General features: G+C 45.3%; 1 protein-coding gene across 1 annotated transcript in view; it reads right to left on the bottom strand.

The window, feature by feature from the left end:
- Positions 1-16930, bottom strand: part of ELP1 (elongator complex protein 1) — a 31218-nt gene extending 14288 nt beyond the window's left edge. The window contains exons 1-19 of the mRNA XM_027709297.1: positions 16793-16930; positions 15598-15750; positions 13847-13928; positions 11823-11903; positions 11405-11490; positions 10073-10172; positions 9103-9193; positions 8497-8620; positions 7809-7899; positions 6530-6760; positions 6067-6237; positions 5362-5461; positions 4534-4716; positions 3632-3738; positions 2983-3086; positions 2104-2157; positions 1900-2005; positions 1098-1213; positions 383-456 (exon numbers count right to left, since the gene is read on the bottom strand). Of these exons, the coding sequence (XP_027565098.1) occupies positions 383-456; positions 1098-1213; positions 1900-2005; positions 2104-2157; positions 2983-3086; positions 3632-3738; positions 4534-4716; positions 5362-5461; positions 6067-6237; positions 6530-6760; positions 7809-7899; positions 8497-8620; positions 9103-9193; positions 10073-10172; positions 11405-11490; positions 11823-11903; positions 13847-13928; positions 15598-15681 (1985 nt within the window). The 5' untranslated portion in view covers positions 15682-15750; positions 16793-16930. The remainder of the gene's footprint in view (positions 1-382; positions 457-1097; positions 1214-1899; positions 2006-2103; positions 2158-2982; positions 3087-3631; positions 3739-4533; positions 4717-5361; positions 5462-6066; positions 6238-6529; positions 6761-7808; positions 7900-8496; positions 8621-9102; positions 9194-10072; positions 10173-11404; positions 11491-11822; positions 11904-13846; positions 13929-15597; positions 15751-16792) is intronic.
- Positions 16931-17429: the final 499 nt, after the last annotated feature.

Below are 17429 nucleotides of genomic sequence, written 5' to 3'. Positions count from 1 at the left end.
TTATTTTCTCCTCATAAAAAGAGAGTGCTACATTTTAACCTAATGGATCAATTTCTGTTTCAGAAAATTTCAATGTAAGTGAATTAAGTAAAAAATGGAAAACAGCCAGGTTCATCATGAAGTGATTGAGAAGTCTGGAGAATGAAGCAGATGAAGATTTCTCCCACCCACACAATCTCTACACATGTAATAAAACACTTCAGTGGTGAAATGAGAAGGACCTGGCACTGCTGAAAGATGGACTTCTAGCCCCAGAAACAGTTTCGTGCCTTCTAATAAGGTCAATTCCCCTGAGTTTAGCTTCCCTCTCTTTTCCAGGTCAGTCAGCCTCCAACAGCTCAGACAAGGGGAAAGAAGACCCTAATACACCAGTGGCATTTACCTGTCTAGCCACTTCCGAATCTGGGCAAGAACCAGAGCTCGGTGGTGAACAGTCTCCAGATTTCCTCTTGGCATCTATAACACAAGATTCACACAATTACTTATTTGTAGTTATTCTGCCTACATTGTAGGCAAAGTGAGGACTTGTCAGTTTTCTAGGCCTGTCTGCTACTTGCAGGTGCATGGGCCTGTTTGTGCACTTCAAAGGACATGCGATTTCAGTGACTGTGGAAAAATATCTGAGAATTCTTCTCAGTTCAGAAACATTCTTTCCTCAGGAGGCTAGACTCACCTCAGAGTCCTAGACTCAGAGCAATCTGATCAGGTTATTCAGGTTAGCCCTGCTCCAGGGAGGATGTTGGGTTCCACACTTCCAGTGGTGCCTCTCAAATGACATCTTTCTCTATTCTGTAAATCTCTGCTGGTTCTGAAGAGTGAGCTCAGCACTTCAGACAAACTTAGTGCCAAGGCTAATGGAGGGCTGCTAGCAAGTCCTAGGAAGTGAGTCTGAGATTCATGGTGAGAAGCCACAATATGCAGCACTACAGTACCTTAGCCATTAGGAATTTGAATCGTCCTTCCCAGTTCTGTTCACACCCAGCTGCCTGTGCTGCAGCACTACAGGGCTGTTTGCATGATGGCCAGGTGCTGCCCACCGAGATGGCCCCCTACACACCCTGACAGCAGAGCTCAGCAGACATGGGCAGAGCACTGACCTGCAGCACAACCTTTGTGTCCTGGGGAACAACGGTGACGATGCGTGACCCTCGCTCCACCTTGCGCAGGGTCTCACTGTTGGGTGCAGCAGCACTGCTCAGGCCAGCCTGAAGGGCTAAGAAAACATATTTATCAGCACACATGGCACGCTGCAGCACAGTGCCCCAGTAAGGCCCTGCTGGGTAGCTCTACGAGTTTGTAATGGACCAACTGAGTCAATAACACACCAGTGATCTCCAACAATTCCTGACAGGATGAGAACCTCTCAGTGCCAATCCCTGCTGTACCTGTACACAAAGCAGAGTTGTGTCCTCTATACAAGAGGATCACAAAGCTCAACAGAGCAGAGGAGAAAAGCACAGAAAGGTGTAAAGCACTATTAAGTTGTCATCCTGCCTTTACCAAGGTCATCATACTTCTCATAGCCAGATACCACCAGAAACTCTTTCTACAGTAATCCCTTCTCTACCACAACCCCACAAATAGCACACAGACAGTTATTTTTTTTGGACATGGAGGGGAGGGAGTGAATTCAGGTCTAAGCTTTTGAAAACAGTGAAGGGACAACAATTACAGGACAAATACTGCTCCTTGTGAGAAGTGTGTGATATATAAAGTCAGTTCCCTGCATTTCTTGCTCTCTGATAGATTTCTGAAAGCAGCTCTCTTACACTTGTCTCTTAAGCAGTTCCTTTGAGGGACCCAAATACAGCAGGTTTGGATGTGAAAAATGGTGACATCTTGTCTTCCTAGACAATGGCCATGAGCTACCAGCAGCAGGCAAACAGTGCTGACATTTACCTTTCACTGATAAGTTCTTTAAGCAGAAGCACTGACAGGTGTGAGAGCTGGTTGTCACCAACAAAAACTCATTGTATGTTGCGAATGAGGTGATGTTGGAAGCAACCTGTAGAAAAATGAAGTTTATCATTGTATAGACCAGAAGAGGAAAGCTGCCTTTGGCAGAAGAAAAGGGGATGCAACAAGGGACAAAAACTTTGGTACCTCAACATCATTAACAAAAAAACGGCATCGATCTGTGAGGCCCAGGATCACCTCCTGTAATAAAAAGAATGACAACTATGAGCTATCACCATCACAACCTCCAGTATCTTACAACACTGACAAGCACTAGATTGAAGTGCCTTACAATTGCAGCAACAAGTACCTCATGTGAAGTACTTAGAGAAGCTGCACAGGAATTCATGCAACCTCTATTCCAGTAGGGCTCACACTTAAACATCTTTAAGAAGTGTTGGCTGAAAATTCGCCTACCGTGCAACTGCACAGTCATAAAACAGAAGCAGAAACCACACCAGAAATTTAGGGTTTTTCTATTCAGCAGCATACTTTGGTGCAAAATACCAGAGGAAATGCAGCAGAGTATAGCAAAGCAGCTTCATACAGCATTCACTGGGATGCACGCTGAACAAAAGAAACCCTGAAACTATCAGCAAAACAGCCATTCACTCTTAAAGCTGTTGAAGCCATCAAGAAACCATCACCAATAGGAAACACCAGCAGTAGGAGATCTGAGTAACTCAGTGCAGCCATATTTGCTAATAGGTTAAGTTCATATAAAACGGAGCAAAATACTCCTTTCAAACAGAGCATGGCAGCGACTGCTGGAAATTTTCAACATGAAATTTCTTGCTCTTCAATGACATTATTCATTATAGTCATAGATTGAGGTGATTGGGTGTTAACTGCAATCCATCAGAAATGCTTTGGAAGGCAAGGAAAGATATGCTCTCAGGTCTGCACAGGGCCTTATGAGAAACGCCACAAAGAAGTATCATTGGACCCTGTGCAGAGGATCATGGTGCACTTTTGACACAGAGAACAACTGAGCCGGGAATTTAATCTGCTCACAGTCTCACTTACTTCACTGCTGATCCTCGTGATAGAAGTCTGCACACAAGGGTAGGGGAACTGAACAGCAGAGCCACTGCTCGTCCGCCAGGGCTGAAGGACTGGAGTAGAAGCCTCTGAGAAGAAAAGAAGATTGAATTGTTTTCCAGCCAACCAAAAATTCAGACATTAAAACCATGTGGCACAAGAAAATCAGAGCTGGGAATAAGCTACACTATCTGACAGAGGGGAGGAATGCCGAGACAGAAGTCCAGGCTCAGGATACAAGAAGGCATTAACTTCTGGTGTTCAGTAGCACCTTTATTCCACCATGGAATGAGAGAGAAGTACCAAGGATGTGGCAGCCAGTCAGCACTGAACTTTGTGTGTGTGCATATATATAATGTGTGTGTGTAAATACACATATATAAACACATACACACATACATAAATACATATATAAATACATACATACATTAAAAAAGTTAACAATGTTAATTGCTTTCTCACACAAATCACTCATTTCACCCCATTTCTGGGAGCAGAGGGAGCATGAAAGGCAGCACCAACTACCCAGCAAGAGTCACTCAAGTCCCTGAAAGTCAAATCATTTCACTAAACCTTTTAAGAAATCTGTAATAACTACAACTAAGACCAGGTACCTTAACAGGGCCCGGCTTACCCCACAGGTATTTTAGGATCTGTCTATCAGCCAGCTGCAGAGCTACGGTTTTGGTCACTGGGCTGCAGTACAGGCTGATCACTTCTCCATCTACAGGCGTAGACAATCTGAAGCAAGACAAAGGAAAATACAGAATATCAGTTACAAGAGATACACTTAAAACCTATATCCCACCTTTCTTGTGGCCAGATGGAAAGATGCATATTTCCAGCATGGACAGATACTTTGTTAAGTAAGGATCTTCTGCAGTCTTTTCACACCTATGCCAGCTGACATGGGCACCACAGAGCACCAGCAACTCCAGCCAACAGGCATTTGCCTAACTGTGCTGGATACTGTCTGCATGCCTGCAGCATTCCGAAATCCACGCTTCTTTTGTTCTGTTTTACAGTTCATATGTAAATCAGCCTGTCCTTGCTGTGTGAGTGCTGCAGAAAGCAACTCTCCAGATCTCTGTGGAGCCTATTTCTGTACCCCAAGTGGCTTTTTTTTTGTGATCTGGTTTTAATTCAACTGGTCCCATAAAACCAGCAGGTGAGGAGGAGGAGAAAAGCAGTTACAAGGGCTACTAGTCCCCTTCTGGACTTGATAATGGTGGGCAAAGGGTAGAATGGGGGAATTCAGTGTCATGTCCCATCCTCCTGCCCTGAGGGCCTGGAATTCAAGGGAACAAAGCTATCCTGTACTGACACATGCAGGTTAGCATGCACACTGCTGCTAGGCTGGGTGTAGACATTAGGACTACACCCAAGTGCTGACCAGTAGGTAGCTTAATGAGCTGTTTGGTTCTCCTGCAGGAAGGGAGCCAAATTCCCCAACGCACAGCCTCCAGGCTGCAGCCTAATAAGAGGCTGTCCAGAGGTGTTTTCAGACTTCAGCTACAGCTGACAGATCTCTAGTACCGTAACTTCAGGCACGGTTCCTCAGCTCCAGCCATGTGAGGCACTGCAGTCAGATGGTGAAGGACAGACTGAGCAGCATGATGACCTTGACCAACCACCAGGAAGCTGCCATCTGGCAGCCAGGTGAGAAATCGGAGCCCCAGGGGATCCATCACTTCACCGTTTTCACGGCCCACATCAACCCTGTCACAAAATAAGAGAGACTGGGAAGCAAACAGAACTTGATTTCAGTGAGCCACCTCACTGGAGAGGCAAAGGTCTTCCTAGGCACAGCCAGCCTGGCTGCTCAGACACACAGCGTGGCTGGGAAGGCTCCAGTGCAGAAACACAGACACCCAAAGCATGAATCCTACCACAGGCTGGGCTGGAGGTAAAGGATGAGAACTAGGAAGCCCCTTTTGCTTTCCCTAGGTAGTACTGCTTCCATGCCAACTGCCTCAAGAACAAATGAAGAGCAGAGTGGGATTTTTAACCTTGTCACTGTCTCTGCCATGCAAGTGACTCAATTGTTCAGTGTGCTATGATCATGGGCCTGGGCACTGCACAGCCATTCCTTTGTGCTCCTGCTCCCAGAGACCAAGTGCAGCACTGGGCACAGGAAAGGCTATCTCAGGACTGGCACTGAGAGTCACTGCTTCCACCAGACAGGGACCTCAGTCAAGGGCACTTCTCAGCACTAGTTGCAGCCACAGTGTCAACAAAATGAAACCATGTTATGTGACAACCTCTTAAAAATCTTGAGACAAGTGCTCAGAGCTGTGACCCTTAAAGCATCCAGGTAGGCACAACGCTCTTCTCGACACTACAGCTGTATTAGTTCTACATTACCTGTAGGTTTTATCCAGGTATGGTGTTTCCACAGCTGTTTTAAATCCATTTCCACCCACAGCTCCTAACTTGACAGTAGGATCATTCACTGTACTCTGTCCTAGCAAACACAAAGCAGAACAAAGCAGAGTTTAGAGATCCTCTAAAGAGAGCCCCTTACAGCATCAATCTTATCAAAAAGTAGATCAAACTACATCAAACTATCAAAAAAGTCAGACAATTCCATTCCTTCTTGTACAGCAAACACATAATTCTCATTAACACTCACGCTGGAGCAGACAGTTACCTTGCAATGTTACAGTACAAAACAGAGACAGCAGTAACAGCCTGTTTCCTCACAGCACACTGTATGTAATACTGCTCTAGGAAGATTCTCAGACATCTCCAGTGCCAATCAGCAACATGCCATCAGAACAGATTACACAAGATACCGTGTGCTACACTCAGGCTGAAGCTAGTCAGGGGGATATTACCAGCAAACAAGTATTGAACACTGTCTTCTCACAAAGTCAATGCACCACCAAAATGCTTCTTTGTCACCCAAACTACTGGGCATGACAGCAGAGCTTGAACCCACAAATAAACCAAACATGTCTTGTTCCTAACTACTAAAGGTTTGACTGGCTACTACCCTACTAGTCCCTCAGGGTACTGCTCTCAGGAACACAGGCTTTCTTTCAACAAGGTTGTGCAACATGCTCTCACCATATCTGTACACAGAGACTCTGTTATCAGCATCCAGGACAGCCATGTCCCCACTATGTTTGGGATCTGTGTGAAATGCAACCTGATTAACTGCCTGTTGGAGCTGGAGCTCATAGGTACACATGGGTGGAGGCACCACAGCATGCTGGAACACTGTGACAAGCACTTTATCTGTGGAAAAAAAAAGAGAAGAAAATCCAGGCTGCATCCCACTCCAAATGTTATTGAGGCTCTTGTTGGGTTCTTTACTGGTAGTAGGAATAATGCTACAGGAAAATACTTGCTGTGCTCTTAGCAGTTAACTTCATTGACCCACCTCTGAGGCTTCCACAATTACACAGACCCCCTCAGTAACAGCTTTATAGAAACAACAGTAAAAGAACCATAATCCCATCCAGCCTGCATACAAAAGGCTACACCACCTCTTCTACCTCTAGAGCTGCAAAGCTGTCCCACTGCTTACTTCCATCTATGACAGCCACATTTGCGACATGTTGACCATTCTCTCCTGTCCCATGGTCTGTGGCCCAATGCCAGTCATAGGAGAGGTAATGCCAGCCCTGGCAGAGTATATGCAGTCTATATAGGTCCTCTCGGTCCCATAGCAGTGACACCAACCGATCTTCCTCCAAGCTACCAAAATGTAGGCTTTGCTTCAGGTACCAGTGATAGTTTCCTGTGGTCCACAGCTGAACTGTAAGAAAAACAAACGGTTACTACAGACTAGTACTCCAGCTCAAAGTCTTCCTCCCCACCACCACTGCTCTTCTAGGGGTGGGTTACGTGCAATGAAAATAACAGTTCTGGCCTTTGGTCCATGAGCTGTGTCACAAACATCCAGTACAAGAAAGCTTAAAAACAGACTTTGTGCAGAAGAGTCAACCTCAGAATTCATTGAGCTACCATGTTCCATGAAGGGTTCACACCTTTAGCATTCCATTCATACCACTTCCAGTTGCAGCAGCCTATAAGATGCTTTGAGCTCAGGCTGAACTATCAGTTCTTCCTGACCAACTGTGCTGGTTTTGGCTGGGGTAGAGCTAATTTTCTTCACAGTGTCTAGTATGGGGCTGTATTTTGGATTTGTGCTGAACACAGGGTTGACAATAGAGAGATGTTTTTGTTATTGCTGAGCAGGGCTTACACAGAGCCAAGACCTTTTCTGCTTTTTGTACTGCCACACTGGTGAGGAAGTTGGGGCTGCCTGGGAGGCTGGGAGGAGACACAGCTGGGACAGGTGACCCAAACTGACTAAAGGGATATTCCATACCACATGGCACCATGCTCAGTATATAAAATGAGGGGAAGAAGGAGAAAGGGGGGATGTTTGGAGTGAACGTGTCTGTCTTCCTATATAATCATTACAAGTGATGGGGCTGTGCTCTCTTGGGGATGGCTGAACACCTGCCTGCCCATAGGAAACAGTGGATTAATTCCCTGCTTTGCTTTTTCTGGCATGCACAGCTTTTGTTTTCCCCACTAAATTGTCTTCATCTCAACCCATGAATTTTCTAGCTTTTACCCTTCTGATTCTCTCCCCAGTCCTGCTGGTGCTGGTGGGGAGGTGGGTGAGTGACTATGTGGGGCTTGGCTGCTGGCTGGGGTTAAACCATGACACCAGCACTGCAGTCTCAAAGCCATTGGTAAGCCTCCACAGTGTCTCCTAACTTGCAGGTAAGTACCCACTGCCGACCACATTTGCAGGCAACTGTAAGAGCCAGAGCCGCACATAGTGCTCTCACCATAACTGTTTGGGCTGGAGTTTTCCACCTTCAGATCTTCCAGCCAGACAGCCAGGACTGTAGAATCCGCATTCCAAAGCAGTTCATTAACCTGCAGACACAAACATGGCTCTTACTGATATTGTTGCTCCCAACTTGTTTGCAAGACCAGGAGTTGTTCTTTATCTTCAATAATGTAAGGTGCATGGGTTAACAGACAAACACAGCCCTCCTGTATTGCAAAGCTCCTGACAGCTGGAGCAAGGCTGAAGAGGCCACAGACATGACAGCAGTGTTCTCTTTGCTTTCCTTGGCACTAAGGAAGCATCTGCCTAAAGACCTCTCAAAAGCCAAAGGCAGAAGCTGAAGTAACATCCTAGTAGCATCCTTCTCACTTCTCTTAATTGGGACTCTTGCAACGGCTGGCATGTTGAATAGCACTTATGAATCATTTGCCTGACACAAAGTATACAGGGCCCAGCAGCACCCCAGTGCTACAATCACCATGTACTACATGTCTCTCTACTATGTGCTTGCAGAGGGCATTGCATCTTCCCCATGGGCTTCTTCACTGTTACCTTTTCAGATCACTTCTTCCATTAGGACAGGCACTAAGTGCTAAGTTAAAAACTTCCTCCTAGTATCTGCAAAAGATCTAGTCCTCCTCTCCACCACACTCTCATCAAAGAAGCCCAGACACAGAACTTACTTTGACTTGCCCTTTCTGGAATGGGAGGGTGAATTCGCCATGAAGAAGCCCATTTTTCTCCAAAAAAACCACATCCTGTCTGTTGGGTTTTTCTTGTGTAGATGCTATCAGGTTTCCAGAAGGCCTTAGAAAAGAGCCAAATGAAGAGTCATTGCTCACACAGTCACTAGCTGTCATTTAAACATCAATCATTTCACATTTTCTCCGGCAACATGAAGAAAAGGGCAGCAGAGGATGTGTTTTCCTCAGCACTGGGCAGACAAAGTCATGGGTCCAGCAGAGACATTCTCCTGAGCTCATGGCATCCGCAGGGGAGCAAGTAAACGTCAGCACTGGCAATGGGACCTGTAATATTCCTATTTATACAGTTGAGTCCCAACCCACTGTGCAGACACTCTAGCCCTTCTTCCCACATGTAACACAAGTATCAGACTTTTCAAGGTTTAAGGGGCCACTCTTCCTCATGCTGAATCATGATGTGGCTTTCTTCAAGTTTTGGGAAAAATCAACAAACAAAGAAGAAATGAAATTGATGCTGATCAAAGACTGTGACCAGGGAATAAAAAGCAACACTGCTACCACCATGCAGACTGCTTTATTACTCACTTCCAGGACAGTGCTTGTTGTAATCCTGAGATAGGCTCACTTGTTGACTGCAGCACAAGCTCTCTGGTCCACACCCTGACCTTCCGAGCACCTACAGGTTGAGAGCACAATGAGACAAAGCTCTAGGAAAACACCTGATTTTATGAGGGTAGAAGAGCAAATTTTGATGCACGTGAATAAAAAGGAGATTTTTCCTGTACACTTTGAGGGCTAAGAATTCTGTCTCAGGCAGTTCTCCCATTGTAACTGAGTGACTAAAGGTACCGAGTTAGGAATTGCAGTCTGATTTAGTTCAGTCATACTAGTTTCCTCCTCCAGCTTTCACCACGGAAATGTTAAAATCTTTGTATACATTCAAGATCCTCCCAATCTGAAGTACTGAAGGTAAAACCCCAAACTTGTGGAAGAGCAGTGCAGTTCAATATGTTGACCAGTACATTTAACCTTTCAAAAAGTAGCATTTATCGTGGAAGATATCAGTTACCGTCTTACAACAAATGCATATGTTCATCACCTCTTTGGCTTCAGGGCTAAAACAAGGGAAAAGTATTTACCAGTATTTAAAAAAACAATGTGCAATGCTAAATTGCTGGTATGAGGGACAGTGGATATACCACCCCAAACGTGTTCACCCATTTGGCACTGAGAGTCTATAAGATATTGCTTAAAGCTTGAGCAGTAATTTAACACTGGTGAAAGAAGCAGTTCAGATAGTATCTACGCAGTAGTACCCTCTCCTGGCATCTCAAGGAACTGAAAAGCAAACTGCAAAGAAAGTGTTCAAAACATCATGTCTATAAAAGGCCTCTGAGAACATTGGAACAGAGAAAAGAGCAATTAACTAGCTCAACTCACCCTTGCTTTAAGTGTCCAAGAGACCACAAACACCAGCCATTTCTTGCCTTGTCTAGATTCTGCTTAAGAAGCCCCTTAACACATGTTGGTATTCCAAAGAAGTCTGGTCCCATACCTGTCTCTGGACAGACAGCACTCACTGCAACAAACTGCCCGTCTCCTCTCCATGTCACCCGAGGCCTGCCATCATCCCAGGCTGAGGTCGGCAACACTTCCTGAAGTCATGCAAAGAAAGTTGCATCAAAACTTTGGAAGGCAAATGCTGTCTTTGTCTAAACAGACTGCTCTTTGAAGAGCCTTGGCATGGAATCAATCTGTTAAAAGTGTCAAAGCTACAAAGTTAAAAATTCATTATTCAGAATGTTATTTCACGAAATACTAGAATTAAAACTGAAATAATTGAATCTGCTTTTCCTGCAAGTGCATATCACAGTCTCTTCACATGATCACACACTATCCTTCCCCTCCACAAGGGTCCTTACTTATAGAGCAGCTGAGCATAAGCTGGACACAAGGGTGAACTGAGATTTGGCTGTTCATTACATATTTGTTCATTACTGTCACAACCCCTTGGAACGAAAAAGGCACGCCATCCAGGCAAACTGCAAGGCATACAGAAGCTGGGATGAGAAGTAGTGATCTTTAAGGCAAACAGGCTCTTCACAGAACACAGGAAAAAAGAAATTTCAACAGAATACACATAAAGAGGCAGCTATTCAAAAGCTTTAACTCTGTCAAACTAGGCATATTTTCCCTTGTCCAGACAAGCTTTGTTCTGTCTGTCCCAACACTAAAGCTGGAACAGGCCACGTTTCATGTTCGCACTGTAGCCTGCGAGCTTTCAGCAGTAATCGATTTAACTGAACGGTTTTAATTCTAGAACTTAAGCACAAAAAGAAAAATACGTTTTTAGCTGCCTGACTTTTCACAAAACAAAAAGTAGAGAAAACAAGACTCAAACAAGGAAGCATCAGACAAAGGAGCACAGAGCTAAAATGCGAAGGAGCTGCCTCACAGGTGATGCTCAGGTAGCCCAAATCTTTCTTCTCTGGCCTTCTGGGAGTTCAATGTACTGTTATTTCTGCTCCTTTCAGCCACACTGCATGGTATTTCTCTTGCTCGTGCGAAAACTTCAGTATACAGCACACATTCAGCAAAATTGATCACGCTGATTTAAGAGAGGGTTTACCTCTGCAAGCACTAGAGCTTGCAAATCTTCCTGCTTTAAGCTCTGTATGAAAAGTATTAAGTACTCCTAGCTGCTTTCTTGATTTAGGAGGAGGATAAAAAGGCAGGATTTCAGATAACACTGAAGTAGAAGCAGCCTATGAAGAGAACTACCAGAAAGGTGTTGGGAAACTGGCACCCCAGGAATAACAGAAACTCTCATTACACATGTTCTCCCAGAGACAGCATGGGCTTGACAAAAAAAACCCCAGCATCATACCGTCTGTTTGCGATGTGCTGCCTGTTTCCCTTCTGATCCATGGAACTGTGTCTCCTTTTTTCCCCAACCAAGAGCAACAAACTTTCCTGAAGAAGAAGTAATCATTTTAGTGGAAGATTTACAGCACTACTGCACACTATACACACAACCACAACTTCAAGCCACACACACCTTCCCTCCAAATTTTATTCTAAAATCTTGCAGGAAAGTTACATAACCCAGAAAGTCCTTTAGTACATAGAACTTACTTGAATTTATGCTGACAAGTAAAAGTATTGACTTTCTTCTTCAGCTGTCCAGCAGCTTTACAGGCTAAAATGTCTCCTGGCACCCATAAATGCTCAGGTCTATTTCTTTACATGCTTACAACATACCGATGACATCAGTTACGGCAACTTCATTTCAATGCACCTCTCACCTTCCCCAAACTCATCTTGGTGGATTTGCTTCTCAGTAATTGGTTCAAAATCCCTTGTCATCATGAGGAGTGTTTGCTGACCTGCAAGGCAGATGCTAAATACAGTACTGGTGCAAATGAACACTCAACATTCCCCTGTGTTGTCCTATTGTTCTGTCATGGGCCCGAGTATAGAAAATATGGTACTACAGGGAACATATCCTTCAAAGCTTGAAATCTCATGAGTGGAACAGAAAAACACTTTCAAAATTTTTGTACTCAAAAACATGCTTCCTTGTCTAACATTAGTTAAGTTCTTTTCACCTTCAAAACAAGTATCTGGCACTGTGAAGTATTTTCTGTTGAGATATGAAGGACAAGAGCAGTCAGCATGGATTTATGAAGAGGAAATCATGCCTGACCATCCTGAGAGCCTCCTACAATTAGATGACTAGCTTGTGGATAGGTGGAGAACAGTGGATTTCATTTATCTTGACTCTAATAAGGCTTTTGATGCTGTGTCCCACAACATCATCATATACAAACTCATTAATTATGGCATAGATAAGAGGACACTGAAAAGCAGCTGAACTGCCAAGCTCAAATGCTTGTTATCAGTGGCAAAAAGTGCAGCTTAAGGTCAGTCACCACTGGTGTGCCCCAGGTGTCCAGAGGCAATGCTTAACATATTCCTTAATGACCTGGAGGACAGGACACTCAGCAAGTTTGTAGATGACACAAAACTGGGAGAAGCAGCAGCTGGAGCAGCAGATTCTGCTGCTGTCCGCAGGGACCTTGCCATGTAGCTGAGATGGGCTATCCAGAACTTCATAAAGCTCAACAAGAAAAAAGGCACATCCTCCACATGGAAAATAATCATCTCAGGCACCAAGACAGAATGGGAGCCAAGTGGCTGGAGAGGTGTTTGCCAAAAATATTAACCGTGTTTCCTGGAGCACACCAACTTGAAAATGAGCTAGCAGTAGGCCCCTGCTGCACATGTGAACAACAGCATCCTGGGCTGCACTAAGAGTGCTGCCAGCAGGTTGACGAAGGTAATCCTGCTCCTTTACTCAGTGCTGGTGAGACACATGCAGAATGCTGACTCCATTTCTGGGCTTCCCAGTACAAAACAGATGAGGACATACTGGAATGAGTCCTGCAAGTGGTCACATGATTACTAAGGGCTTGGAGAATCTGTCACATGAGTGGAGGCTGAGAGAAGCCAGACTGCTCTGGAGAGAGGGCTCCAGAGGAATCTCATCAGTATGTGTAAATATTTAATGTGGGAAGCGGGGTACAGCAAAGACGACACAGCCACACCGTTAGTGATGCTGAGTGACAGCACAAGAGGCAGTGGGTACAATCTAAAATAGAGAAAATTCTCTTAAACTGTAAGAAAACATTTTTTTTACTCTGAGGGTGGTCACAGGCAGGAAAAGGATGCCCGCAGAGGTTGTGGGATCTCAGACCTTGGAGATATTCAAAACCTAACTGGGAAAGGTCCCCCACAACCTGCTCTAGGTAACCTGCTTTGAGCAAGGTGGTTGGAATAGGTGATCTCTAGAGTTCCCTTTCAACCTCAAGCATTTTATGACTCTGTTTAGTCTGAGGCTAATTTCACTTTCTAAGTAAGACACACCTGTATATAACTTGGGCCTGTGACACATACATTTCCTACCAAAGGCCAAGAAACAGTTCTTGTTACTAATAAATCAAATGGGGATATAAAGGAGGAGTCTTCATGTTTTAGAGGCAAGATCAAATCTACTTCCTTGAAAGAGCTGAAGGACTAATAGCTCTGCTACAAAACTCAGTCTTTTGGACCTGAACAGCTTCTGGTTAGATCACCAAAGCACCTCATGGATCATGAAACGAAATCTCACATATAGGATGAGGTAGGGGTTTTTCCTGCTTTAAGTCCTAGTTCCAATTACAAAACTTTGTCTTTTTATTCTTCTCTATAAAATTTAGCTCTGTTTTATGTTTTGGCCATAATGAGTTTCACTCCCAAAGACAGGAAGCTTACAGGCTGCTATTAATACCTGTTGCAAGCAAAACAAGCTCTTGGTCAGGACTCCAGCTCATGGTACTCAGACCGCTGTCCACACTTCCAACACATTCCACCTGCAAGACCAAAATAAGATCACAGAGGGGCAGGAACATGAGTGCAGCACTATTCCAGCACAAAAGCAAACAGTCACCAAGTAGGGAAATCCCCTCTTACTTAAAAAAGTCACAAGTCTTACTTTATAAAACAAAAGAAACTGTCTGACTAAAGATGGTTCCAGAATGTTTATGTATGAGGGCCCACATGTCTAAAGATTAACACTTTCTACCATATCCAGTTTTAATAAGAGCTTTATTCTCAACTTTCAGTCTTAAGTCAGCACATATAGTGTCAATACTAATACTGCCTGACAGGGCCTCTGATTACATTGGTAAAAAATTCTTTAGTCACAAAACACAGATATAATGATTCTTACCTAGAGAATTCCAACACGCAGTTAAATTCTGATCAGCCTGTGTGTGCTGAACTTGACAACTGTATATAGCTGCACCAACTTCAAAGTGTATGAAAACTGGGCCAGTTTTATTGGGCCATCATGAGCATATAACAGCAGTGGCAAAGAACTTCTGTCACGCACTATTATCCCGACTTTCAAAAGGCATGGAACAGAACAATAAATATATCATGGCAAGATGATGCCATTACAGGAATTAGGCTTGAGTGTCACAATCTTTTCCAAGTAACCGAAGTGAGACTGGGCACCAGCGCACAGAGTAACTATCACCCATGTAGAAAGGGTTTCAGAACAAGCAGAGGAACTTTAAAGACTTCTTTCTTGCTGCCCTGACTGCACCAAAAGAACACAACCTTAACATTGGAAAGTAAGCCAAAAAGCCTTGAAATAAAGAATCTGAAGTTAGACCTCATCTCTGATGCATCTATCAGTGCAAGAAAAGTCTCATGTATCACATGCTTTGTTAATTTTTGTTCCCCTATGACACGTTCTAGGTTGCAATACAGGACACCTTTCTCAGATACAGCTGATTGCATATTTAAGTCGTATTTGCAAATCAAACCCAAACAAGAATCAAAACAGGCAAGCTGCAAAAAACCACAACCTTACAGCTAACCCAGACAGATCACTGTCATCTCATGCCCACCTACACCTGCACTGTTGGCCTGATATCATGGGGGCTGATTCAGACTTCAGAGGGTGCTGCTGAAGATAGTACAAATCTGACACTGAGAAAGCAAGTATCTCAGTTCCTGCTCTATCCGCTCAGCTATTTCAGTTTCCCTTTAATGTTTTCTAGGGCTTTTTCATTCCATATGTTCCTAAAATCACAACACACTACCCTTTCTCCTCTCTTCAGTTAAGTCATGTCAACATGATGTCCTGGATCGACTGATAACAAAAAGGTAGCTACACTGTGAGTTAGGAATGGATTACTTTATTCTGCACCTAGTCTCAGCAAAATCCTGCTTCTGTAACACTCTCCATCAGATACTGTGCTGCTGGGTGTTTTCTAAGAGCCCTCTGAGCAAACTTAAGAGGACTGGGGCAGTGGACAGGAAAGCCATCATTTCAATTCCAGTTCTTTTACAGTGTGTCTATTCTGTCCTTAATCCTGCTCAAGGCTCCCACAAAAATCAGCTTGTCTGCCCACAGAAGGGAGACTAACCGCAGCTCAGTATGCAACAAACTTACTGCCCCTGAAGAAATTACAAGTATCATTCTTTCCTGTGAAATCCCTCAGTACCGTTGTGTCTTTTCTGCCATGTTACCTGCTTCGTGCTCAGATTGCAGAGCAGGATGTCTCCAGCTGCTGTAGCAACACACACACTCTCCTGCTCTGGAAGATCTTCCATACCCACGATGTAGCCACTTCCATCCTCAGGCAAGAATCCCTCCTCAACCAAGGAAACTTCTCTTGTCGCCTTGACACAGAGAGAGCAATGACTTAGTAATTACACATCACCTCAGTGGGGGTTTTGCAGAAATTACAGACTGACATCCATGGGTATATTTCATCCTATTGCAGTTACACAAAGCACTAACAGCAGAAAAGAGTATGTGAATGGCACCAGGAAACTCATCCTCACTTATCCATAGGAAACTGTGAAGATCCTCTTATATTAAAAGTGCTAGGCAGACAATGAGAAACTCATATAAGGAAGCAAACAATAAATGACAATACCGCAACTTCCAATGCCTTGCTAATCATCTTTTAACCCTTTTTTCATAACTCCCCGTACAGTGTCAACATTTAGAGGTGCATCAGTAGCTGCCTAAAGTGTCCCAGTATTATTAAGGGGAGACGCAGACTTCAAAGACACAACATGAAAAAGAATTTCTAAGGAAAAGCATTTGCACGTGCACTAAGGTACAGCAATCTTTGAAAATGAGATCCCTGGTAAGCCCCAAAGCTCTTCTGCCAAGTTAACTTCAGAACTCAAAGTACTGAAGGGAATGAGATGCCTCAGACCTGCAAAGTGAGAAGACAGCAACCCAGCTCTAACAACAATTCGTAACTTGTAGCAGTATTTTACTTTAGCCATATGTTGGGGTTTTTTGCCCCCTAGAGCACGGTTTCAAAAGCTTCCTCCTGTGCTCTTCACTACCTCTTTGCCTCCTTGGTTCTGTTTTGTGAACCGTGTCTCTGATTCAGCTGCTCGCCAGGTCATGTTTAAGACCAAGCCACGTGAGTGATCCGTGTCAAAACACAGCCACGCTCTTAAAAGGCCGATTTAGCCACCAAGATCACAGCGCGGCGATCCCACGGCACGGTGGGAGGGCGGCGGAGGGCGCAGCCGGAGGGTCCGAGCGCCCCAGACACCGCCGCAGCGGGAGACAGGCGAGCTGCCGGCGGACACCGCCGCGCTCCCGGCGGAACCAACGCTTTATTCCAGCTCTGCAAACAAAGCTGACCCCAACAACACGCCGGCAAGCACAAGCCGAAGCCGCAGCCCTGGCTCTCACCGAGTCCCCGCCGGGGCGCAGCTCCACGAGCCCGTACTGGGAACCGACGAGGACCGTGCCGGGCTCGGCACCGAGGCAGAAGCACCGCGGGGTGCCCCTGGCGTCGGCGCAGCGGCGCCCGCCGGCCCGGAGCAGCCGCAGGTTCCTCATGGCGCAGGGAAGCAGCGATGTACGCCGGGCCCTCACGGCGCCGCCATGTTCCGCAGGGCGGGCGGGCGCAGGCGCCGTGCGCGGAGGCCGCCGCTCGCAGGGCGGAGCAGGGCCCTTCCTTGCCGGCCGTGGCCGTGCGGTCTGTGCCGGGCCGGGTCGCCAGGGGTTGTGCCTCAGACAGCAAAACCAGTGCTTTGACTCCTCAGCTGCTCAGCTCTCTGTGTGGCTGCACACGGGATCACAGAATCGTAGGACCCCCAAGGTTGGAAGAGACCTTTAAGATCATCCAGTCCGCCTGTCAGCCTGGCACTGCCACTGTCACCACTTAAACCCTAAACCACATCACCCAGCGCCAGATCTGGACACCTCGTGAACACCTCCAGGGATGGTGACTCCACCACCTCCCTGGGCAGCCCATTCCAATGCCTGACCACCCTGACAAGGAAAAAAGTGTTTCTAATATCTAATCTGAATCTCCCCTGCCTCA

This window comes from Neopelma chrysocephalum, unplaced genomic scaffold, assembly GCF_003984885.1.
Source record: "Neopelma chrysocephalum unplaced genomic scaffold, ASM398488v2 Primary Assembly neopelma1_96737, whole genome shotgun sequence".
Classification (NCBI taxonomy): Eukaryota; Metazoa; Chordata; class Aves; order Passeriformes; family Pipridae; genus Neopelma; species Neopelma chrysocephalum.
Note: the sequence above shows the minus strand (reverse complement) of the source record. Positions and strands in the feature narration are given on the sequence as shown.